The 27,442-nt window shown below is 40.0% G+C and overlaps 1 protein-coding gene across 3 annotated transcripts in view; it reads right to left on the reverse strand.

The window, feature by feature from the left end:
• Positions 1-3,980: 3,980 nt before the first annotated feature.
• Positions 3,981-27,442, reverse strand: part of TMEM200A (transmembrane protein 200A) — an 85,898-nt gene continuing 62,436 nt past the window's right edge. For all 3 annotated transcript variants that reach the window (XM_059177564.1, XM_059177565.1, XM_059177568.1), the window contains one exon: positions 3,981-7,095. In XM_059177564.1, the coding sequence (XP_059033547.1) occupies positions 5,601-7,079 (1,479 nt within the window). In that variant the 5' untranslated portion in view covers positions 7,080-7,095 and the 3' untranslated portion in view covers positions 3,981-5,600. The remainder of the gene's footprint in view (positions 7,096-27,442) is intronic.

Below are 27,442 nucleotides of genomic sequence, written 5' to 3' on the forward strand. Positions count from 1 at the left end.
TGTAAGATAAATACTAAAAACTCCCATTTCTAACTGTGCCTTATCTAACACCTGTCCCAAGTATATCACACCCTGTGTACCCCACACATACTTCTAAGATATGATGAAAGTTTCAACACTCTATTTCCTACCTGAAATTTTAGATATTTTTCTCCGTGCTAGTCCTAATCAGCACAAAATCTATTCATCAGAGTTTGAACATAGGTGTTTTTAAAAATCTTAAAAAAAAAAAACCGACTTGAGGGGCACCTGGGTGGCTCAATGGGTTAAAGCCTCTGCCTTCGGCTCAGGTCATGATCCCAGGGTCCTGGGATGGAGCCCCACATTGGGCTCTCCTCAGCAGGGAGCCTGCTTCCTCCTCTCTCTCTCTCTCTCTCTCTGCGCCTGCCTCTCTGCCTACTTGTGATCTGTATCTGTCAAATAAATAAATAATATCTTTTAAAAAAAAAACTGACTTGATTTTAATTGATGTAGATCATGGGAATCAACAGACTTGGATTCAAGTCCTGGTTTTGCTACTAACTTTTGTGTCCCACTGGGTATCAGCTCTAATGTCTTATAGCTTCTAAATTCTAGGCTTTCATGTTTCCATCAGTAAATATTCAATCTTGGTATCATAAGTATCATGGCATTATGATCTAGATTATAAATAATTGCACTGCAAACAAAATCTCTAAAGTTAATTGACAGAGTACACATGCTCCTGGAGACACAATCCACACCATTTCATGATGAGAAGGAACTAGAAAGTCACTAGAAATCTCCAAATATTAGATGGGGAATTAGTAGGGAGGAATGAAAATAAATTTCTCAGTAATTTCTGTATAACTACTGAACCAACCGGTAGTAAAGGGAAACAATAAGAAGAGAATACTCAGAGTTTAAGATTAAAGTGAAGACCAACTTGATGCCTGAGAAAGACAAGATCCTATGTGCAGAAATTCCTGTATCTCTTTCTTACTTACTTTCTCTTCTCTTACAGTCAGCAAAAGAAGAAATACATATGTAAATCAGTTTACCAGGGATGTGTTTCCAGAATAGGAATTGACCTGCCGACATTTAAGGGTTGAAGGACCTAATTCTGTCACTTTAATGAACCCTGTTCTTGGGCAGGCCTGATTTTTAAATTTTATCTCAAGAAGGCATCAATGAGTCAACGGTACTTCAGTGAAGTTGGCCTTTTCCCCCCTTATGCATTCAACCTGAGTGAAACAGTGTATAGAAAGAAACCAACTGGACTACTTCAGTTTGAATTCAGATCACAGAGGACTTAAATCATTAAATGGGGATCTGATCCGATATTATGGTCATTATCACTATTGATATAAGGCCTGAGATGGGATTATATATAGCAAGGGGGAAAGTGTAATTCTTTGGAATTAAGTGGAAGGATAATCTATGTATGGCGGCTGCTACTTGGAGAAGAGTGCTTAAGATCTTTGAACAATCTGAAGACCACAGAGGTTGGATGTGTATCATGGGGCAAGCCAAGACTTTCATATTTAAAACACTGTAGGTAAAGTTTTGGTAAATTGATGGATTTTTTTAAAAAAACTTATTTTACTTCTTTTAGTCATTCATGGTATGTTTCCATAAAATAAAGAGGGTTAAATTTGAACTTGCTAAAGCAATGAACTAAAAATTTATCTTTAGTACACTGTTCTTTGCTAGTACAATATCCATTTTGCTTCAAAGCTGGGCTAAAAAAGTTTCCTTTTTACTGATATTACCACTGCTTCTTCTAAAATTACATGAACAGAAACACTAATTTGACGATGAAAACTTTTACAATTGGTAGCTGCTTTGAAGCCAAGAGTTTAGGATATTCTCTTACCCAAATATGGGAATATATATATAGAGAGAGAGAGAGAAAGAGAGAGAGACAGAGTGTGTGTTTGTACCTCTTAATACTCTCCCCCTATTTTCCCCATCTCTTCATCCCTCCCTTCTGGCAACCACTAGTCTGTTCTCTTTATTTATGAGTCTGTTTCTGGGTTTTTTTGTTTTTTGTTTTTTGTTTTTGCTTTCTTGCTTATTTCTTCATTGGTTTTGTTTTTTAGATGCTACATATAAATGAAATCATGTATTATTTGCCTTTTTCTGTCCAACTTACTCATATAGGATAATACCTTCTAGGTCCATCCATGTTGTCACAAATGACAGACTCCTTTCTCTTTTATAGCCAAGTCATAATCCATTGTGTATACATACCACATCATTTTTATTCATTTATCTATCAATGGACATCTCAGTTGCTTCCATATCTTGGCTCTTGTGAATATGCTGCAATAAACACAGGGGTGCATACATCTTTTTGAATTAGTGTTTTCATATTCCTCAGATTAAAAACCCAGACGTGGAATTACTAGATTTTATGGAACTTCCATTATTACCCTTTTGAGGAACTTCCATACTGTTTTCCACAGTGTGTGTACCAATTTACATTCCTACCAACAGTGTATAGTCTCCACATCCTTGCCAACATCTGTTTTTGTTTTGTTTTGGTTTTTGTCTTTTTGATATTAGTCAATTTGACAGGTGGAAGGTGTTATTTCATTGTGGTTTTGATTTGCAATTCTGTAATTAGTTATGTTGAGCATTTTTTCATGTGTCTATTGGCCATTTATTTTTTATTATCTCCCAAAGTCAATATTTCCTGCTTCAAAGCAGCTCTACTTCTTTTGTCTAAATTATTATACTTACATTATCAATGTCAAAATAAATTTTATGTTGATCATACATTAACTTTGGGCCACCTGCCATCACCTGGGATGGGTGCCTTTCACCCTGCTTAGTAGTCTGCTGACAACTGGCTCACTTCTCTGAAAAAACTCCTTTTGTTTGGGGGAATATATTAGTTCCCTGTGGCTGCTGTAACAAAATACATGGAGTTAGTGGATTAACATAGCATATACTTACTCATTTACAGTTGTGGAGGCCAGAAATCCAATCAGTCTCACTGTGCTTGAGTCAAGGTGTCAGCAGGACTGCTTCCTGCAGAGGCTCTAAAGGGAGAGTCCATTTCCCTGCTTTTTCCAGTGTGTAGAGCTTTGTTCCTCCATTTGTTGGCTTGTGACTCCTCCCTCCATCTTCAAAGCAAGGATCTTGGCATCTTCAGTTTTCTCTCTGGTGTGATCACATCATTTCCTCTGTAGCCAACTCTTTCTTAGTCTCCTTCTCATGAGGACACTTGTAATCACATGGGACCCACCTGAATAATACAGGATAATCTCCCCCATCTCAACATCCTTCATTTAGTTAGGGTTACAAGTGTTTGTTTTATTATTGTTGTTTTTGTTTTTTGGGTTTTTTTGTGGTTTTTGTTTGTTTGTTTGTTTTGCTACATAAGATAACATTCACAGTTATGCAGGGGTGTTTAGAGTAACTGTTTTCAAACTTGGGAGCATCTGACATTTGCTAGGTGCTATATACCTAGTTATTTTCCTGAAAGCCAATGAAATTTTAAGTGAGTGATCCCAAGTTTACTAGTCAGGGTTCTCCAGAAAAAGTGAACCAATAGGATAGATAGATAGAGAGAGATGGATAGATAAATATAGAGACATTTATTATGAAACATTAGCTCACATAATTGTGGAGGCCAAGAAATCCCATGATCTGCCAACTGCAAACTAGAGAGGCCCAGGAGAGGTAGTGGTGTAGTTTCACCCCCAACCTGAAGGCCTAAGAACCAGGGAAGTCAGTGGAATAAACCTCAGTCCAATTCCAAAGGCCCAAGAAACAGGAGTACCAATGTCTGAAGGCAGGAAGACAGATGTCTCAGCTCAAACACAAAGAACAGACCTGCCCTTCTTCTTTTTGTTCTATTCAATCCCTCGACAGATTAGATGATGTCCGTCTGCACTGGTGACCAGCTGACGGATTCAGATGTGACTCTCTTCTGTAAATACCCTTATAAACACACCTAGAAATCTGGGCATGCCTTAGTGTAGTCGACATGTAAAATTAATAATCACACAAGAACAAATATGGAAATGGTCTAATTCAATAGGTGGGTAGACCTAGCTCTTTAATAGGAGCAAAATAAGAAAGCCACAGAACCCAATACATATACTGGAGTATCAGAAGTCTTCAGCAGAATATATTTCAAAAGTTTGAAAAACAATACTTTAAACAGAATTGCATATTTAAAAAATGATAGCAAATTTAGGCAGAGCACAAATTTCTAATAAGAACAGAAGTTTATTAAATGCTTTATAGTAAAATATTGAGTCTACTCTATTACAGTATACAAGCTTGGTGTTCTAACAAGTAACATTGACTCAATGTCATGATGCCATCACAAGATGGAATTGTGGGGAGCTACGCACAGAAATTTATCTTCCTTCTCCTTTTCCACAATAGCTGCAATAATACTGATGCTCAGTAACATTTAGGCATTAGCAAGAACCTGTAAAATTTCCTGAGTATTCCATTAAACAGTTCTTACAATTAAATGTTACCTTAATGGGAAACATGAACATTTTCTAATGGAAACATTCATTTTCGTATTTGTTATCTTCAATAATTGAGAGTTACAATCCCCAAAATGTATTACACCATAAGAAAGTCTTTGGGGTCTTCATAAGGCTTTCCAGCACAAGACAAATTTCAAGGCAATTTGTCAAGGACTAAATTTCCTTGAATCACCAAGCTAGTGATACACAAAGATAAAAAGAAAAGTCAAGGTTAGCTGTTGTTTTCCAAAGAACAGGATCTGAAAAATCTCGAGGGAAAAGAAGGATGTGGGAATGAATGGATGCTGGATGATAAAAAAGATAGCTAGGAAAGATATGGAGACTAGTTAGCGTTAACTAACCCATAGCGTATTTTTGTGACTAATCAACATCTTCTTCATGTATATAATTATTTCAAGATAGCACTCCTACAAACTAAATTGGTTCATTCCTTTTTCAAGTTAGATGCAGATAAATTTTGATTCTGAATATCTAAAGTTATAGCTAATAGCATTTTGATATTTACTCCTAAGAATACCTGGCACTCTCAGCCATGGTTCTTGAATACATGGTTTCTTGATAAAATAACACTAAAATAGAACAAATAATGAAAAAAGAGTCCCAGAGCTCAGGGTACTAACCACAACGAAATTAAATAATTCCTATCAATCAGCTCACATGGAACTAGACCAATTTCACCAGTCCAAATTATTTAGCTCACCCAGGAACTAGATCTTTCTCCTTTTAAATAATTTAATTGATTTTTTATTTTTTTTAAAAAAGCAGTTGTTTAGAAAATTTGTACTCTGGACAATTCATCCTATACAGATGACCATCAATGAGAGAATTTAAAAGTAAAGAAAGGGAGCTTTAGTACAGATGGAAGTGTTCTGTGTGCATATTGATAGAAGAGATACATTTTCAAAAGAAGGGAGAATATAAAATCACGGGTGATCAGAGAAAGTCCTATGATCATAAGTAACCTGAACATACAGCCATCGCCGCCACAGAATTAAGCAACCAGGTCTAACCCACTACAAACCGTTTGATAAAAAATGCGTATGATCCATACTTTAACAGGGAAACACTAGTGAGTGAAAATAGTTTTAAAATATATAGCCTTGTAAAATGATATATTTTTGAACATTAAAACCTCGTTTCAGAAGTTCCCCGCTTTAGGTTGTTACTCAAGAATTCATCATGTTCAAAACTCAAATTGTTATGGGATCTTGAAATCATGAGAAGCTTCTCCTTATTGGTAAAGTCTTTTTTGATCGCAGCTTGGGGTACAAGCAGCCTCTCCATGGGGTCCTCTTTATTCTCTAGTTTCATGTATCCTTTGCTGTTGCTTCGATCCAACCGAGGCCAACTGGGGTGTTTCCGTTGTTCTGCCTGAACAGTTAGGGTGGAGGGACCCCTGTCTAAGTCTAAGGATTTTGAATGTGACGAGAGCAAATGTAAAGAAGTGTTGGACCCAAACTGTCTTCTAGCAGCCCCAGGAGACAAGAGCTGTCCAGCCCCGGGTCCAAGGGCCACAGAAGACTTGTATTGGCTCGACAACGACTCCCCAATGGAATTATTCCTTGGGAACACGGTGCTGACTGGCTGGAAGGACTCATTGGCATTGGGCACAGGGACCACGAGTGAATCCATCGACAAATTCCTTGACCTACTTTTGAGGTTCTCAGCATCTTCAGTGATGTTATCTATACTGGGCTCATCAATAACACAGTTATTAAGTTTGATCACAGGCAATGTAAAAGCACTGATGGACGATGACACAATTGATTTGGTTTCACATTTCTTAGGGCCGCTGGTCTTATCATCAGTCGTCTTGGAGGGAGGTGGATAGAGGCCAAAGACGGAGACGGAGCTGTCTGAAAGCAAAGGGGGCATGAGATGCCCCAAACTCTTATTTTCGTTTAGTGCAAACTCATCCTCCTCGACAGAGCTGTCCATCCGAAAACTGCTCCTAAAACCCGAAAAAGAGGCAATGGTATTTGCGGCCAGTCTCGAGGCACAGGAGCTCCCATTCTGTTTTACTTCTGTGTCTCCCATCAATGGGAGATTGTAGATGCCATTCATATGCTTTTGCTCCTTGATTCTCAGTGTGTGGATGTCGATAACTGTGGAATAGATATCCCTCATGTGTATGATTTTGGTTTCTTTGTCCCGGTTCTCATGGAGAATGGCGTTGGCACAAATGAATATGAAAATGCCAATCCCCATGGTGAAAGGGCCAAGCATTTTCATTTTATCAGAATGTAAATGTTGCTCAAAGAAGCGGACCACCACGCCACCTTGGTTCCGAATGACCTGAGTCTCGTTGGTTGACAGTGTCGTCTCAGCATCAATAAAATGTCCTTTTTGGGGCCAATATCCAAGGACTGCCATTGCAATTCCTACAATGGAGATAAGCACTCCCAAAATGAGGAAGAAACCGGATGGGGAATAAAGCCGGATTTTGCCTCGAACGACTACGACATCGGCCTGAGGCCGCCGCCTGACCGGTTTCTTCTCGTGGGCAGTAGGCGAGGGGCTGAGGCTGACATGATGCTGTGACCTGGCAGAGTCTTGCCTTTTCAAGGCAGCCAGGCCGGTTATCACACCACCGGTTGCTATCATAGCTCAGTCTTTTGCTCTGAAAAGAAGGAAACAAGATGATAATCTAACACGTCCTGGGACATGCTCATCTGTTCAACAATTGTTTCTATGTTCTTGCTGTTGCTGTTTCATATAATGAAAAAGGGCAGAACAGTATATTTTTAATTGACATAGTTTGAGTAGAAGTTTTGCTTATTGAGTAATGTAAAATCCTGGGGATTTCCTTCATCAGCTAAATTGGTATCTCCAATCAGATAAATTGGTATTTCTATTATTAAGGAAACGTGAGTTCAAGGTTTATTTTACTTAAACAATCTTTCACTTATGTAAAACAGTCCCAGGTCACAAGGTGCCCGCTCACTCTCTCGCTCTCTCTCTGTCACACAAACACACACATGCTATCTTATTATTTCTGTTATTTTAAAGAAATGGGACAATAGGCCCCAAACCATCAAAACCTAGACTTACAAAGAGAATAGATTCTAGCAACGTACACTATAAAATCCACTCTTGTGACAGTAACCAGTAAACTCTTAACTCCCACATTTCATTTCTCCTGTTCCATTCTCAACCTCCTTAGTTCTTTGTGTCCATGAACATTCCTGGCCCCTCCTTGCTTGAAACTCTCTTCTCCAGTCTTTCATGATTCTAAGTCTGGCTCTTCTCTGACCTCACTGACCACTTCAATCTTGACTCATCTTCCCTCCCCTACACATAGACCACCTTCTCCTGAGAGGCCTATCATTGGCCATCTTCTCTTTAGACCCTCCCTTGGCGTTCATATCCACTCCTACACTTGCCACCATTACGTCTGTGCTAGTGAATCGCAAGCCAGTCTTTCAGACTCTCGCTGAGTTCCCAATGGTGAACCATTGGGGAGCACATGTACATTCATGCACCACTAGCAAAGCTGAACCCACCTTCCCCCAGGACTGTCTGACTTGTTTGCCTTCCTTAAGGGTGTCACTTCTTAGGTTTGGATCTTCATAATTATCTTTGGCTCCTCCCTTTTTTCCCCCTCGTCTTCTCATCAGATTCTAAATCCTAGGAATGTTCACTGCCTGGTGTCTCTCAGTTCTATCCTCCATCCCAATCCCACCCCTCCTAGCCCAGCGCAGCTCGCAGTACCTCTTACTAGACTATTATAATAACCTCCCAGCTAGCCTTCCAAACTCCAATTTCTCTTCCTCCAGTCAAGCTTTTACACTGAGGACAGATTAATTATCTGATTAATTATCCTCAAACACAGCTCTGAAACGGTTTAAAGAGTGGAATAATGGATAAAACATTCCCCATTACCTAGCAGAGTTAAATGGGGGATTTCAGACCCAAGGGATTTAGTTTTATCTCTAACTGCTCCCTTTCATTTACATAAAACAAAAACCTTACGATGTTCCCTGTACTTCATACTGTACTATTTCTGAGACTTTGTTAATAATGTCTCACTATCTAGATTGCCCCTTACCCTCCGTACCACATTGCACACATTAACATCTGGCTAGTCATCAAAACTCATATCCCACTTCCTTTAGAAAGCCTTCCTTGACTCACTCAGCAAATCCCACCCGAGCCCTCATTTCTCAGTGCATTTTAGCAAGTATTACATGGCACTTGCTGCATTATAATGTCTCTGTTCTTTGAATTCTTGTGGTTAAACATCAAGTTCAAGTCATATTTTCATTACCAAAAACATTCAATGTAATAACTTGTACATAGCCAGTGTTCAAGAAACATATGCTAAAACATTCAATAGGAGAGTAATCCTTTCCCTGAGATTTATTGGATGACCATCGCGTTATTATACTAACTTTCCTAGTTAAAAATATGAACAAACAAAATTAATACCAAAACAAAAAGCAACATGTTGTGAGTTGGTAAAATATTTGTCATTATTTGCAAGAATAGTTCTCAAGCTGCCAGAACTGGCTGGTAGGAAACAGAGGATATTTTAAGACTCACAAGGTCTCTGGCAAATTTTGGAGAGGGTTGCTTCACGGCATCAAATCTCATCTTGTGAAACTGAGCTCTCTTTTGAGTTGCTAGTTATGATTTCTGAATAGTGTTTCAGTAACCAGGGTTGTGGATGGTATCTACCCTTTAAGCTAGCTGAACAAGCTGGAGAGGAAATCCAGCATTCATTGGAATTATAAGTAGGATTAAAATAGTTTGATGCTGAAAGAAGAAGCTAGACTGTAACCCACAGCATAAGTGTATGAAATGTATCAACGCATACATACTACAGTACAGAATGTCTTCCCAACCTTAGCTACCACAGGGTTTCATGTCAACCTATGTTTTCTTGATCCTAAAACAGTTTCAAATGTTTGAATACAGTAATTTGATTAGATAGAAGCCGTCTCACTCAGTTATTTCCATGTGGCAGACTGAGGATTTAGTCCGAGATCCTTCTGAACAGAAACAAAACAAGGCAAAAGCTTTCATCTGCTTTGAAAGGCCCCACTATGGTTGACCCTTCCATTCAGAGTCCACGTTCACCTCCATTTGTCAAAACCTTTCTGCTAGCATTGCCACTCTCCATTCCTGAGGCTGACAGAGGAAAGGGGGCTAGAAGAGAAAATCGTATTCGAGAAAGATGGGTGAGGAGAGGAAGGCAGAAAAGAGCGACAGTGAGTGGGCTTCGTATGCGAGCAGGTGGGTTAGACTAGACAGGAAGGAAAAGCAAGCGCAGTCTAAGTGGGAAAACTTACAGCAAATGGAAGGAGAAAAGAGTCAGGGCAGAGTTTGGAAAAATCAAGAACAGAGTAGGGGAAAAATGAAAGGATCCCATGGCTTCTTCAACAGGGCTGCCCTGGCCAGGCCCAGACGGGGGCACCACGAGTCTCAAGGAACAGGAAGCTCAGGGTATGTGCCAACATCCTTCTTTAGTGAGCTGTTGTTATGATTAGGTCCAAAGTGACCCAGAGCGGAAAGCAAAGATGCTTAACACAGTCATTGCTTCAAAGAACTTGAACCCCAGTGTAGGAGCTAGTCCATCCCCATAAAACAGAATTAATACCCCTAGAATGAAAGTTTCTATAATGGAGGAGCTAAACCAGCTTCCAGCAGGTGAAAGCTTTCTAACTTCCATCACAGTGAAAAGTCGAATGAATTGCATTTCAGGCAGGGTCAAAGGAAAGCAAGGCTGGCACACAGAGGCCCTGGTCTGCCTCTAGCTAGCACCCAGCTCAGCACTGGAGGAGGAAACCAGGTAAGGCTCAAGAGGAAAGGGAAGGGCAGGTCTTGGAAGATAGCAAGTGTCACTCCCAAGCACCTGAATATTCCATTCACATGTGATGGGGCTGGAGTAAGACACACATACTATTGTTATAATCTTAGGAAAATTAATCTCAACTTGTAGACCAAAGCAGCAATGGGGGACTGACCCTGGGAACAATATAAAGATGCTAATGGCAGTTCTGCAGTAAGAAGTCCATGGAACTGTAAATATGGAGAGAGTACATGCACAGGCCTTTGCACCCCCAAAGCGTAAGGTTAGCTTGGTCTATGGGGTACAGTCTATGCGAAAGCAGCCTCAATCTATTTTTTTTTTTAAACTTATGCTGCAAAGTCATATCCCCTCCACTCTACACTTTCATGATTGTGAGTGTGCTCTCTGCCATCCCAGGGCAGGGCTGGGACTTATCTCCTTAAAGATCCAAGTGGAGAATTTTACTAACTGAATTTCATTCTGTTGCCTTGGGCACAGAATTTATGCTTCCCAATCTATCTGGAAGCAAAGCTTTACCTAACCTTCTGGAACCTGAAGGAAGCCATGTGGTGTTCCAATAGGGCCCTCCTCCTAAGTGGGTGCTGTTACTTTGGGTAGCTGTTCTCTCATGTAATTAGTCAACACTGACATCTTGTATGGCAGTTATTGCAGTAGACTCAAAATCAGTTTTCTGGCCTCAAGAATGTAATGATCAGCAACCACCTTCTTCTTTTTTTTTTTTTTTTAAATATTTATTTGACAGAGAGCGATCACAGGTAGGCAGAGAGGCAGGCACAGAGAGAGGGGGAAGCAGGCTCCCTGCTGAGCAGAGAGCCCGATGCAGGGCTCAATTCCAGGACCCTGAGATCATGACCTGAGCCGAAGGCAGAGGCTTAACCCACTGAGCCACCCAGGTGCCCCCAGTAACTACCTTCTTGAAGAAGCCATTAGACTGGAGGAGTCAAGATGGCGGAGAAGTAGCAAGCTGAGACTGCTTCAGCTAGCCGGAGATCAGCTAGATAGCTTATCTAAAGATTGCAAACACCTGAAAATCCATCGGCAGATCGAAGAGAAGAAGAACAGCAATTCTGGAAACAGAAAAACAACCACTTTCTGAAAGGTGTTTTCTTTCTTTAAAAATATTCTTTTCTTTTCTTTTTTTTTTTTCTTTTTTCTTTCTTCCTTTTTGAACCTCTTTTTATCCCCTTTCTCCCCACTCACGATTTTGGATCTCTTCTAATTTGGTTAAAGCATATTTTCCTGGGGTTGTTGCCACCCTTTTAGTATTTTACTTGCCCCTTCATTTACTCTTATCTGGACAAAATGACAAGACGGAAAAATTCAACACAAAAAAAAGAACAAGAGGCAGTACCGAAGGCTAGGGACCTAATCAATACAGACATCGGTAATATGTCAGATCTAGAGTTCAGAATGACAATTCTCAAGGTTCTAGCCGGGCTCGAAAAAGGCATGGAAGATATGAGAGAAACCCTCTCGAGAGATATAAAAGCCCTTTCTGGAGAAATAAAAGAACTAAAATCTAACCAAGTTGAAATCAAAAAAGCTATTAATGAGGTGCAATCAAAAATGGAGGCTCTAACTGCTAGGATAAATGAGGCAGAAGAAAGAATTAGTGATATAGAAGACCAAATGACAGAGAATAAAGAAGCTGAGCAAAAGAGGGACAAACAGCTACTGGACCACGAGGGGAGAATTCGAGAGATAAGTGACACCATAAGACGAAACAACATTAGAATAATTGGGATTCCAGAAGAAGAAGAAAGTGAGAGGGGAGCAGAAGGTATACTGGAGAGAATTATTGGGGAGAATTTCCCCAATATGGCAAAGGGAACGAGCATCAAAATTCAGGAGGTTCAGAGAATGCCCCTCAAAATCAATAAGAATAGGCCCACACCCCGTCACCTAATAGTAAAATTTACAAGTCTCAATGACAAAGAGAAAATCCTGAAAGCAGCCCGGGAAAAGAAGTCTGTAACATACAATGGTAAAAATATTAGATTGGCAGCTGACTTATCCACAGAGACCTGGCAGGCCAGAAAGAGCTGGCATGATATTTTCAGAGCACTAAACGAGAAAAACATGCAGCCAAGAATACTATATCCAGCTAGGCTATCATTGAAAATAGAAGGAGAGATTAAAAGCTTCCAGGACAAACAACAACTGAAAGAATTTGCAAATACCAAACCAGCTCTACAGGAAATATTGAAAGGGGTCCTCTAAGCAAAGAGAGAGCCTACAAGTGGTAGATCAGAAAGGAACAGAGACCTATACAGTAACAGTCACCTTACAGGCAATACAATGGCACTAAATTCATATCTCTCAATAGTTACCCTGAATGTGAATGGGCTAAATGCCCCTGTCAAAAGACACAGGGTATCAGAATGGATAAAAAAACAAAACCCATCTATATGTTGCCTCCAAGAAACACATTTTAAGCCCGAAGACACCTCCAGATTTAAAGTGAGGGGGTGGAAAAGAATTTACCATGCTAATGGACATCAGAAGAAAGCAGGAGTGGCAATCCTTATATCAGATCAATTAGATTTTAAGCCAAAGACTATAATAAGAGATGAGGAAGGACACTATATCATACTCAAAGGGTCTGTCCAACAAGAAGATTTAACAATTTTAAATATCTATGCCCCCAATGTGGGAGCAGCCAACTATATAAACCAATTAATAACAAAATCAAAGAAACACATCAACAATAATACAATAATAGTAGGGGACTTTAACACTCCCCTCACTGAAATGGACAGGTCATCCAAGCAAAAGATCAGCAAGGAAATAAAGGCCTTAAACGACACACTGGACCAGATGGACATCACAGATATATTCAGAATATTTCATCCCAAAGCAACAGAATACACATTCTTCTCTAGTGCACATGGAACATTCTCCAGAATAGATCACATCCTCGGTCCTAAATCAGGACTCAACCGGTATCAAAAGATTGGGATCATTCCCTGCATATTTTCAGACCACAATGCTCTAAAGCTAGAACTCAACCACAAAAGGAAGTTTGGAAAGAACCCAAATACATGGAGACTAAACAGTATCCTTCTAAAGAATGAATGGGTCAACCGGGAAATTAAAGAAGAATTGAAAAAAATCATGGAAACAAATGATAATGAAAATACAACGGTTCAAAATCTGTGGGACACAACAAAGGCAGTCCTGAGAGGAAAATATATAGCGGTACAAGCCTTTCTCAAGAAACAAGAAAGGTCTCAGGTACACAACCTAACCCTACACCTAAAGGAGCTGGAGAAAGAACAAGAAAGAAACCCTAAGCCCAGCAGGAGAAGAGAAATCATAAAGATCAGAGCAGAAATCAATGAAATAGAAACCAAAAAAACAATAGAACAAATCAACGAAACTAGGAGCTGGTTCTTTGAAAGAATTAATAAAATTGATAAACCCCTGGCCCGACTTATCAAAAAGAAAAGAGAAAGGACCCAAATAAATAAAATCATGAATGAAAGAGGAGAGATCACAACTAACACCAAAGAAATACAAACTATTATAAGAACATACTATGAGCAACTCTACGGCAATAAATTTGACAATCTGGAAGAAATGGATGCATTCCTAGAAACATATAAACTACCACAACTGAACCAGGAAGAAATAGAAAGCCTGAACAGACCCATAACCAGTAAGGAGATTGAAACAGTCATTAAAAATCTCCAAACAAACAAAAGCCCAGGGCCAGACGGCTTCCCGGGGGAATTCTACCAAACATTTAAAGAAGAACTAATTCCTATTCTCCTGAAACTGTTCCAAAAAATAGAAATGGAAGGAAAACTTCCAAACTCATTTTATGAGGCCAGCATCACCTTGATCCCAAAACCAGACAAGGATCCCACCAAAAAAGAGAGCTATAGACCGATACCCTTGATGAACACAGATGCGAAAATACTCAACAAAATACTAGCCAATAGGATTCAACAGTACATTAAAAAGATTATTCACCACGACCAAGTGGGATTTATTCCAGGGCTGCAAGGTTGGTTCAACATCCGCAAATCAGTCAATGTGATACAACACATCAATAAAAGAAAGAACAAGAACCATATGATACTCTCAATAGATGCTGAAAAAGCATTTGACAAAGTACAACATCCCTTCCTGATCAAAACTCTTCAAAGTGTAGGGATAGAGGGCACATACCTCAATATCATCAAAGCCATCTATGAAAAACCCACCGCAAATATCATTCTCAATGGAGAAAAACTGAAAGCTTTTCCGCTAAGGTCAGGAACACGGCAGGGATGTCCATTATCACCACTGCTATTCAACATCGTACTAGAGGTCCTAGCCTCAGCAATCAGACAACAAAAGGAAATTAAAGGCATCCAAATCGGCAAAGAAGAAGTCAAATTATCACTCTTCGCAGATGATATGATACTATATGTGGAAAACCCAAAAGACTCCACTCCAAAACTGCTAGAACTTATACAGGAATTCAGTAAAGTGTCAGGATATAAAATCAATGCACAGAAATCAGTTGCATTTCTCTACACCAACAGCAAGACAGAAGAAAGAGATATTAAGGAGTCAATCCCATTCACAATTGCATCCAAAACCATAAGATACCTAGGAATAAACCTAACCAAAGAGACACAGAATCTATACTCAGAAAACTATAAAGTTCTCATGAAAGAAATTGAGGAAGACACAAACAAATGGAAAAATGTTCCATGCTCCTGGATTGGAAGAATAAATATTGTGAAAATGTCTATGCTACCTAAAGCAATCTACACATTTAATGCAATTCCTATCAAAGTACCATCCATCTTTTTCAAAGAAATGGAACAAATAATGCTAAAATTTATATGGAACCAGAAAAGACCTCGAATAGCCAAAGGGATATTGAAAAAGAAAGCCAACGTTGGTGGCATCACAATTCCGGACTTCAAGCTCTATTACAAAGCTGTCATCATCAAGACAGCATGGTACTGGCACAAAAACAGACACATAGATCAATGGAACAGAATAGAGAGCCCAGAAATAGACCCTCAAATCTATGGTCAACTAATCTTCGACAAAGCAGGAAAGAATGTCCAATGGAAAAAAGACAGCCTTTTCAATAAATGGTGTTGGGAAAATTGGACAGCCACATGCAGAAAAATGAAATTGGACCATTTCCTTACACCACACACAAAAATAGACTCAAAATGGATGAAGGATCTCAATGTACGAAAGGAATCCATCAAAATCCTTGAGGAGAACACGGGCAGCAACCTCTTCGACCTCTGCCGCAGCAACATCTTCCTAGGAACTACGCAAAAGGCAAGGGAAGCAAGGGAAAAAATGAACTACTGGGATTTCATCAAGATCAAAAGCTTTTGCACAGCAAAGGAAACAGTTAACAAAATCAAAAGACAACTGACAGAATGGGAGAAGATATTTGCAAACGACATATCAGATAAAGGACTAGTGTCCAGAATCTATAAAGAACTTAGCAAACTCAACACCCAAAGAACAAATAATCCAATCAAGAAATGGGCAGAAGACATGAACAGACATTTCTGCAAAGAAGACATCCAGATGGCGAACAGACACATGAAAAAGTGCTCCATATCACTCGGCATCAGGGAAATACAAATCAAAACCACAATGAGATATCACCTCACACCAGTCAGAATGGCTAAAATCAACAAATCAGGAAATGACAGATGCTGGCGAGGATGCGGAGAAAGGGGAACCCTCCTACACTGTTGGTGGGAATGCAAGCTGGTGCAGCCACTCTGGAAAACAGCATGGACGTTCCTCAAAATGTTGAAAATAGAACTGCCCTATGACCCAGCAATTGCACTATTGGGTATTTACCCTAAAGATACAAATGTAGTGATCCAAAGGGGCACATGCACCCGAATGTTTATAGCAGCAATGTCCACAATAGCCAAACTATGGAAAGAACCTAGATGTCCATCAACAGATGAATGGATCAAGAAGATGTGGTATATATACACAATGGAATACTATGCAGCCATCAAAAGAAATGAAATCTTGCCATTTGCAACAACATGGATGGAACTAGAGCGTATCATGCTTAGCGAAATAAGTCAAGCAGAGAAAGACAACTATCATATGATCTCCCTGATATGAGGAAGTGGTGATACAACATGGAGGCTTAAGTGGGTAGAAGAAGAATAAATGAAACAAGATGGGATTGGGAGGGAGACAAACCATAAGTGACTCTTAATCTCACAAAACAAACTGAGGGTTGCCGGGGGGAGGGGGTTTGGGAGAAGGGGGTGGGATTATGGACATTGGGGAGGGTATGTGATTTGGTGAGTGCTGTGAAGTGTGTAAACCTGGTGATTCACAGACCTGTACCCCTGGGGATAAAAATATATGTTTATAAAAAATAAATAAATAAATAAATAAAATAAAATTGAAAAAAAAAAAAAAAAAAAGAAGCCATTAGACTAATTATAAATAAACCTAACTAGAGGGTCAGCACACTCACTTTCCATATTCTTCAAAAAAATACCATGATTTTGTCAGAAGTCAAACTAGAAGACCGGTAAGACAGGTATCATCATCTGTTGACAACCAAAAATAAAAAAGAAATTTAGATAGGGTTAACTTTCAGCTACATATTCATCAGCCTCTTTTCCATTCCTGGGGCTTATATATCAGCCATAGTGTTGCTAGCCACAGCTATCAAGATGGCCAGCTTACGAATGACACGTGCATCTTCTTCCTCACTGCGCAAACCGGCTTCCTGCTTGGCTATCTCTGGGCCTTCACAATCTTACCCATTCACCGTAGATCTCCAGAAACCATCAGGATGGATTCAGTCGCAGTGGCCACCTTTCTCCCTACAGATGTAGACCCTTGGACTTACTCGTGCGCCCCATTCTAATCTACTCGTCTACCTGAGACTCATCTTCCCCTGGGACCATGCTTATTCTACACCCTCAGCCAAAACCTCTTTCTCTTTGACTGAGCAGATCTCAGCTTTGCATATCATATGTTAACCCCACACCATCCTGTCTCACCGTCAGGCTTCACCTCTCCTCCTCTTGCTCTGCTAATCATTTTTAAAGCCTTGTAGTTGTCCTTCACCCCTGTCACAAGCTTAAAAGCGCATTGTGGAATTGGCTCTTCAGAGCATTCATCCACACTTAGGACTCACATCCTCACAGAAGCTTATTGCCTGTACTCTTATGTCCTCATCTGACCACACTGACCTACTGTTCTGACCACAGTATGAGTCTCCCACACATCAGATGTGGCTCCAGAGGCATGCGCACACTTCCATCTGAGATAATAAGTAAGTATACTTGCAAAGTTGAGAGACGTTAGAAGTCTTTGAATCAGACATTCCTTTTAACCAACTAAGTACCAGGAATGCTGTCTCAGATCCAACAATGAAGTTGCAGAAAGAATAGGATTGGAATACAAGTTTTCAGATTCCCGGCCCAGTGTTCACTCTTGGTTAAATATTCCTCTTCTTATTGTTTTTCATGCTATCTCAATGCCTTACAGAATTCAATGCCAAAAATGTGATATATGCTCAGAAAGTTTCTCTTTTGACTATAAATTGACTTGAGGAAAGCCAACCCATGACTGAAATGTGCTGCAGATCAGGGACACCAAGTTAATAACACCTGGTCCTTGATTTCAAGGAGTATGGAGTCCAGTTGGAGAACAATAAAGTATATATTTAAAATAAAATGAGGCTATGATGATGGACTTATCCTGGAGAATGCTCTTCCACACTATCTGGAGGAATCAGGGGGAGGTTTCCAAGAAGCGGCAAGAGGGGAGACTCACTGTATCAGTAGGAGTTTGCCATGCAAACAGATTTGAATTCATTTGTGTTCCTCACTGTTTCATGACGGTCCTCGCACTAGGGCTTTTCTTCATCTTCTCAGCTGAAGGATGCTTATTGTCCTAAATATATTTGATATTGTCTTACTTCTATGTTTGAATTTTTATTCTTATCTCAAGGTTTAAAAATTCACCAGAATATGAGGCTATCTGCCAAAGGAAGTAAAAATTAATCTGTGCCTTCAGGACCAAACAAAAACATTATATAAAAACCCCATGTGGTATCCACAAATGTGACAGATGGAAATATTTTCTGTTCAAGCTAGAATAGTTATAGGACTCTTCCCAGTAGAGACATTTTAAACTTTCAGACTGGGATTTTTAATCTATATCCTTGCCAGAGTTGGAAGAGAAAATGCCTATGGGTGACTAATAGTTCTATCACATTAAAGTTTAAAAAGTAAGAATAGAGTAGAAATCATTTTTTAATGTGTAGAAATGGTTTTGCACATGGAAAGTGGAATTGTAGAAACCTGGTAGCCAGGCAACCTTGAACAAGTTTTTTTTTTGTTTGTTTGTTTGTTTTTGTTTTTGTTTTTAAGATTTATTCATTGGGCACCTGGGATGCTCAGTTGATTAAGCGTCTGCCTTCAGCTCAGGTCATGATCCCAGGATCCTGGGATCAAACCCCACATTGGGCTCCTTGCTCAATGGGGAGTCTGCTTCTCTCTCTACCCCTCCTCCCAGCTCATTTGTGCTCACTCTCTCTCTCTTGCTCTCTTGCAAAAATAAATAAAATCTTTTAAAAAAAGATTTATTCATATATCTTAGAGAAAGAGAGAGAGAGTGTGTGAGTGCACAAGCAGGGGGAAAGGCAGAGGAAAAGGGAGAGAATCTCTGGCAGACTCCACGCTGAGTGTGGAGCCCGACACAGGGCTCAATCTCATGACCCTGAGATCATCTCCTGAGCCAAAATGAAGAGTCGGATGCTCAACCAATAGAGCCACCCAGGCACCCATTGAACAAGTTGGTTTTAGATTCTTATCTTAGTTCCTCTATCTGTAAAATGGCAAAAAAAAAAAAAACCCTTCTTTAGTACATGGCATTTAGCACACGGGAGGCAGAAGACCAGGTAGGAAGGGCTTGAACTCTGCCACACCACTTAATAGCTACAACCGAGCAACTGACTCAACTTCCTGGAGCCTCAGTGTCCTCATCTGTAAAATGGGGACAGTAACAGTATCTGTAAGGTTGTTGTAGAGCAAAGGAAATCATGAACATGAAACACAACTCAGTATGTGGGAACAATGGTCTACGTTAGTGATGTTAGCTGTGTCTGTTGTAAGGTCATGTTAAGGATAAAATGAAGTATTATCCGTGAAATGTTTACTGTAGTGTTAATTGTAGTGAGTTATCAATAAACAATAGCTATTTTGATTAACTCTTCATTGCTCAGTGCCATTAACTTTTTCACTGTTCTGCTAGGCACATGGAGAGGAAATTATGATCACAACCTTGTACTGGGACTTAGAGTCAAAAACTATCTGCATTGGAGACTGCATATTTTAGTGCCCAAAGCATTAATAACTTGGTAGTTATGAAGAAGAGCCACATTTATAGAAGAGAGACACAGGTGGGGGGTTGTATAAAGCATGCCTTTCTTTTACGTTGTATTTCTTCAAATTTGGAGGCCTGTCTTGAGACAAAAAAATAATAAAAGCAATAATAAAAATTAAGTAGGAAAACCCAAACCAGTTCATCTGATGTTTTTACTTATCTTAATGATGCAATTGAACCAAACCCATGAATTTCTGATCAATTCTGCAGGCACTGTTCTGCTTCCATTGGGACCCTCGGGCATAAAACAGACTGAAAATGAAGAAGAATATGGGGCTTGGGGATATAGGGACTAGAGAATTTGCCATAAGGGTGATATAGGATGAAAATCGCAAAATGTTATTTTTGTGACAAGGGGTTTAAGCTGTGATTTTGTGTACACCGTGAAGACCTTTGCTGGTCTGCCTTGGAGAGAAGGGTTTCTTAATATTCAGTGTAAGTCCACATCTGCATGAGTGCTGGAACTAAAGGGAGATATAAAATTTTTTATAATGAGCAGAATGATACTCAGGTCCTTAAATATAAAATACCACTTCATGGTTGAGTACATCCTATGCACGCAGAAAACTCTAGAACACAGAATATGCTTGGAAATCTATACACACTCTTTGTTACTGAAGCCGGCTGACAAACTGTAAGATATGGGCCCAAACCAATTACAGACTCTGCAACAATGACATCGAACAACTGCTCTCCCAGGACTAACAGCCATGAAGCTCACAGAGCACAAAAGACTTCAGAAGGCCAAATAACAGATCCATAATGAGCCGTTAGACAAAATCCTGCTGAGACCCAGTGGGAGACATTTTCCGCGGGAACAGAAGAAATTAGAAGGCTATTTCCCCCAAAGTAAAAATATGCTTCCTTCCTTGTACCCCAATTCTTCAAATCTGTACAACACTTACAATGACGGTCACACACCCTGCTCACGGTGTTTCCGGGCAGGAAGTCGACCTGAAACGGATGCACAGGAGCTATTGTTCAATAGTCCCAAATTTACTAAAATGCATGAAGTTAGCTGTGATATTCTTGGATAAAGAGCTGAAACACTCAAAACCCCAGGCTGGACTTTGTATACGGTTTCCCTGCCGCAGAAGAACATCTATGGTAACTTCACTTAGGAGGTATGGTGACAATATTTTTTGGAGACAACATTGGTAAGGGAGACTCCAGTATTAGTATCCTTTCCAGGGACTTTAAATGCCTGGAGAGTAGCAAACATAGTATTGACATTCCTATAGGGCAAGGGGATAGGCTGAAGCTTGGTAGTGAGTTTCAATTTTACTTGCTCCACTTTGTGGCAAATGTCTTCTCTAAGGCCGCCAGCTCTGTCTGCAATGCAGCTGGGCCAATATTGTGAAGGATGCCAAACATCTTCCTTTCTTCTCTAGTGCAAATGAGGAACCATTTCCCACCAAAGCAAACCACCATCGAAATTAGCAATCAGCTGTTCATCCATCATAACATACTGTACATCAAGTTTCTTTTTTTTTTTTTAAGATTTTATTTATTTATTAGTCAGAGAAAGAGAACAAGAGAGAGCGTGTGCACAAACGGGCAGAGTGGCAGGCAGAGGCAGAGAGAGGCAGAGAGAGAAGCAGGCTCCCCGCTGAGTAAGGAGCCCGATGTGGGACTCAATTCCAGGATTCTGGGATCATGACCTGAGCCTAAGGCAGCTGCTTAACCAACTGAGCTACCCAGGCGTCCCTGTATATCAAGTTTCTTACATAGTTTTCCAAACCATGGTTGGTCAAGGCTGCCATGAAGCATTTGTAAAACCCAAGGAACACATTAGGAAGTAATTCAAACTTAATCATTTCCACTAGAGAATTTCTTTATCCCCTAAGTGTAACCTGAGTAGGATCACCCTTCAGGCGAGGGAGGAAGAGGTGTGACAGAGGGCAAGACCAAACTGCTCACCAGTCACAAAAAGAATGAGTCTCTTCAGCTCGGAAATACAAAAGTCCTTTAGCATTAAGGAACATATTCTTTAGAGAAACGTCAGTGAAGGAGGTAGCAGGGGTGCATGTGACTATTTCTATTTTCATTTTCTTCATCTTTTCTCCCACTTGTACAGGTTAGTGGCAGGAAGGTGAATGGTGGAAGACAGATTTTTAGACTTCCAATTTAAAAACGGTATTTGTTAGTCAGTTTGTCCTTCTCCCCTCCTTTCCCCTCCCCTCCCCTATTCTCCCCTTCCCTGCCCCCTATGTGGAAGCTACTTGAGCTCAAGGCATCTGGCAATACGAAGTGGAGAGTAATTACCTACACTCCTGGTTTCCCTAGTCTCCCCCTCCTAGAGGCCAAGAGAATGTTGGATTTCTCGTAGCTCTTTAAGAAGTGGGAAGAATGTTTTCTCATTTGGTTTCTTAGAATTGATTTATGAGAACTCTTTATATATTGAAGAAATCAGCTCTCTGGCAGTGTTATGCCTGGCAAACACATTTAATTTACATTTTTAAATACTGTATCCTTTATCAAACAAAATTTTAATTGTAAGTGGTCAGACTTATCAATATGTTGATTGATGGCTTCATAGACTCATTAGATCTTCTTCAGTGGAAGATTATGTTAAAAATTCTCCCATATTGTGGTACCTGGGTGGCATCTGACTCTTGGGTTTCAGCTCAGGTTATGGTTTTGGAGTCACGGGGCTGGGTCCTTCAGTGGGCTTCCAGCTCAACTTATAGTCTGCTTAGGAGTCTCTCCTCAGCCCCTCCCCCTGCACATGTGTGTGCTCATGTGTGCTCGTGCCCTCTTCTCTCTCAGATAAATAAATCTTTAAAAAAATTCTCCCATGTTTTCTTCCAGTAATTTTACGTTCTAATTCTCCTACATTTTAATTTTCTTATGTATCTGGATGTGTGTGTGTGTGTCTAAGAATACAGGTAGGGATCTAATTTGTTTACAAGAAATAAACCTCTCCCCCGCTGCTTCAAAATGTTACTTTCACTGCATATTAAATTCTTAGAGTTGTAGTATGTACCAAATCTCATATGCACTTTGGTCAATATTAAAGTTGACCATTCTGTTTCATTAATGTATTAATTGCCTGAACCAAACTGACTTGATTAGTATTCATATTATAATAGATATTTGGATAAGATTAGTTTATTTTCATTTTCCTGTGTCAAAAGTTTCTTATCTATTCTTACATTTTACTCTGCCTATGAACTTCAGAATTTGATTTTGAAAAACCTGGCATTTTTCTTGAGATCCCACTAGATTTCTACATAAGTACCGGGAGAACTGACAGTGTTATACCACAGTAGCATTTTATCTAAAAGTTTTCTTTTATGTCATAGTTGTTGTTTTTTTTTTTTTTAATATAGATCTTTCTCATTTCTTGTTACTTTATGTTTCTTGGGTATTTTGGCACTGGGTTTTCACTGTATAGCAGTAAGCTTTCTGTCACTATCATTTCTGTCTTCCAGTGGTTGTCATTTGGATATGGGAAGCCTACTGATTTTTGTGCATTAATTTACTAAGCTGCCTTACTGAACTAGTTGATTATTAAAAAAAAAAAAGAAGAAGAAAGAAAGAAAACTATTTTAGTTCATTCTCTTGAAGGTGTCCTAGGACAATTACATCATCCAGATATATGTTTGCCTTTTATTTCCCAATTTTAAACCTACAATTGGCATTTTCTTTTTTCTTTTTTTTTTTTTCTTTTTTTTTTTAACTTTATTTATTTATTTGAGAGCAAGAGAGAGATAATGAGCAGTGGGGAGGGGCAGGGGAGAGAGAGAAAAAGACTCCCTGTTCAGCAAGAACCCCAATGCATCCCAGGACCTGGAGATCATAAGCAGAGCCAAAGGCACATGCTTAACTGACTGAGCCACCCAGGTGCCCCTACAATTGTTATTTTGTAACTATACCACCTAGGCCATGGAGAGCAAAGGAAAACAAGTACATAATAGGGAGGCGTGGCCATCCTTGCGTGACTCCTGGGTTTAATGGAGCTCCTATGGTTTCACCATTGAAGTACCAGTGAGTGAATGTTTTATGTAGCGTTTTCACTTAGATTCCAGGGGACAAAATTAATTATGTCAGAGCTGCTGCTGGATAGAGACAGGGAGGCAGGAGAAGGAAAGAGGAGGGGAAAGGCAAAGGACAGAAAAGAAGGAAGAAGGAAAGGTGGATACAATGGAGGAAGAGAAGGAGAACCAGGTTGGGTGTGTGGGGGGGAGGATTATGGTTTATTAATGCAATGCTAACTACCTAAAACCATGAATCAGTTCTATATATTTTCTTGAAAATCCTTACTTCTTTTCATACCTTCTTAAAAACAAAACAAAAAATACTATACAATTATATAAGGTCAGGAATTGTCCTGCTGGGGATGCTGGGATTACCAGATCATCTATAAATCCTGACTGATTATACTAGTCAAGAGGGGAAAATTGAGAAGAATGATAAACTGCATATGATATCAGGAATATGAAAAAAAAAACTGGAAAGAATGCATGGCAGAAAATGATTTCAAGGGAGGTTTAACCTAATGGCAGCAAAAGATGGAACCCTGTTTCTAAAAACACCATACGTGCGCATCTCTGCTTTCTACAATGGTAGGGTATGTGGGGGTCATGCCCGAGATATTTTTAGCTTCAAATATCTGTTATACTTTATAATGGTTTGCTTTACTGGTAATTTCCCGTGAGAAATGACAATCCAAGAGAAAAATGGACAAAAGGCATTCATAGCCCAGTCACAGAAGGAAAAGTACAAATGTCTAGGTAGCAAAGGAAAAGAGCAACTCAACAGGAAAGAAAATTGCCAACTAAACCAATTTCAAAAGTCAAAACAGATCTTCACTTACTAATTGACAAAGAAGAAAAAGAGGGATTGAGTATGTCCATTACCGGTGGGGTGTAAAGCAAATAAACCCTAAAACGCTGTCAGTGAGAGCACACGTTGGTATATTTCTGTGGTTAGTTTGAGAGTGACTTTCAAAAGGTTAAGTGTCCATTCCCTTTGTCGCCGCCTCCCCTCCACCACTTCACTTCCATGACTACATCCTTTAGAAAGACTTCCGCGAGTCTCCACAAAGTGTGTGTTCAGTGCTATGGGAATGGTGACATCTGGGAAACTACTTACATGTTCATCAGAAGATTGGCTAAGTTGTTCATGCTGCATCTAAATAATAGAATAGTATATAGATATTTAAAATAAAGAGTGTGTACTAATGAGGTGAAACATTTACATCATATTTTTTAAAGATTTATTTATTTATTTTAGTGGTGGAGGGGTCGAGGAAGAAAGGGAATCTCAGGCAGACTCCTTATTGAGTGTGGAGCCCAACACAGGGCTCGAGCTCATGACCCTGAGATCACGACCCAAGCCAAAACCAAGAGTCTGACGCCCAAGAGACTGAGCAAACTGGGCGCCCTATTTACATCATATTTTTGAGATTTTAGAACAGAAATAAAGAGTTTAAGATCCTGTTTATATCAACGACACAGAACGTATGTTCAGATAGGCACTGAAGGGATGTGGAAGACCACAGCACAGCCAAGAGTGCTCAGATGACAAGAGGGTGAATGCTCGCTTCAGGTATAGCCAAAGTCTTCATCTTTTTGCAAGGAGCACACGCTGCTTTTATTTCAGTTCCCTTTTGGAACTCTAAGTACAGATCACCCAACGCCCCCCCCCCAAAGAAAGGACACTTAAGCCTGTAATATAGGAGTAAAAGGGAGAGCCATCTGGTATACATTTGGGTAATCTGGTGGGCTTGCTGATATAAAAACTGGTATAATTTTGCCTTTGAGGCAAAAATGCAAATATAGAGAAAATAGAAAATGGCTAAAATCCCTAACCGGACTAAATCAGAAACTCAGGAATGAAAGATTTACTTACGTTACATCATAATGGTGAAGGAGAGAGAACAAAAGTCAACACCTGCATTTACTGGGTTCAAGGTGACATAAAGGATGAGTTACCAACTGGCAACTGTCTTTAGGAAATCTGCAATCTGGGAGATGCTCATGGATACTGTGTGTATTGTAAAGCAAATCCTTTCTCCGGACTCCTTGGCTGGTCTGTGCCTGGGTCATCCTGACTTACTCACATGGCTCCCTTCTGGCTTCCAGAGGGGCTGGCGCCTTCTTTCTTTCCCCAGAGCTCAGTTCTCGCTGATGATATTCAGTTACTCTAACCTTCCAACTTTGATTCATTTATGGAAAACGGGCTCCTGTTGGAGATTAGCCTTCAACATCAGAATTATTATTCTCATCAAGCATGCGGCCACCGAGGCTGGACAGAGATTTTTCAGCCTTCATTGTGAGGGAAACCGGGTCTGGGGCTCCGGAAAGGGTTCTTCCCTTTAACCTCATTTGCATTCGTCTCCTCCAGGAGATGAGGCAGCAAGGCTGAATCATATTTAATTTTCATGCCCTGAAATTAGATCTCTGTTCTGCCCTGTCCATTGATCCTGCTTCATCCTTTGCGTGCAGCATGGTTCTGTTGCCTACAGAGACCCAAGAATTGTCCTAGAGGGTGAGGATTTGTTTTGGTAGGAGCTTGTGGATCAAGTTGGGTGAGGTGTTGGTAAGGAGAGGGTCTCTTGTGCTCAATTGTTACGCCATGCCCACCCTGCCCCTGCGTAATCTGAACACAGAGAAAGTCTATTCACATGGAACTTTCCTTCAAGAGTCGATATCCTTAGGCTTATCTAAGATGAGTTTATGCCAAGGTTCAGCCATCCTATAAATTCACGTGACTTCAATCTGAGGGGTTTTTTTGTTTTGTTCTGTTTTAAAGATTTTACTTATTTATTTGTCATAGAGAGAGAGAGCACAAGCAGGGGAAGCAGCAGGCAGAAAGAGAAGCAGGCTCCCTGCTGAGCAAGGAGCCCGAAGTGGGACTCCATCCCAGGACCCTGGAATCACAACTTGAGCTGAAGGCAGATGCTTAACCAACTGAGCCACCCCGATGTCCCTCTAGTCTGAGTTTCAAAAATGCCCTCAGATCTTGATGTATGTCATCAAAATCTAAAAAAAAACAAAGAGGGTTATGATGATGAACCTTTGACCCATGTACTTTTTAAAGGAATATTTGGTCCGTTAGTCTACATTTTTGATCCTCAGTGATACCCGCAGACAAACATAACTTGCTTTAATAGTCTAAGTATTTTTTAGATTTGCTATAGTTACATGCTGAACCACAGATTTTATCTGTAGCCTTTTGGAGATCAATCCAACATTTGTTGGCTTATTCATATGTTGGCTCATTCAATCCTCACAACTCTGAAATGCAGGCTGTAGCTTCATGCTCACGACGTACAGGTGCTTAGCATCCCCCTTATAGCAGATGAGCTAAGAGTCCAAGAAGATAACTAAGTTATGTAGCAGTAGCTGTTTCCCAGGCCTGTCAGAGCAAGTTCTGACCATGCCGCTCCTCTAGCCACTTCATTCCTTCTGAACTGGCTCATCTCCCAAAGGAAAAGTATGGAGAGGATTGAGGCAATAGCGGAGTTTCTTCAGGCTTCGGTATCCTTTGCTTTAAACCGTTTATTTATATGGCATCTGGGTTCTTTTTTATTACTTTTGACATAATGCAGAGGACTGTTCTTGCTTCCTAAATCCATATAAGATGATGAAGTCAAGTAATTAAATAAATCAAATCACATTCCTAATTCTTCCAGAATGATGTTGATCATTTATTCAAATTTCTCGTTCACTTTGGAAAGCAGAGAATCTCACTTAGCTCTAGTTAGCGCTGTCTGGGCTGCTTCTTGTTCAGACCGCCACTT

This window comes from Mustela lutreola, chromosome 6 (genome assembly GCF_030435805.1).
Source record: "Mustela lutreola isolate mMusLut2 chromosome 6, mMusLut2.pri, whole genome shotgun sequence".
NCBI lineage: Eukaryota > Metazoa > Chordata > Mammalia > Carnivora > Mustelidae > Mustela > Mustela lutreola.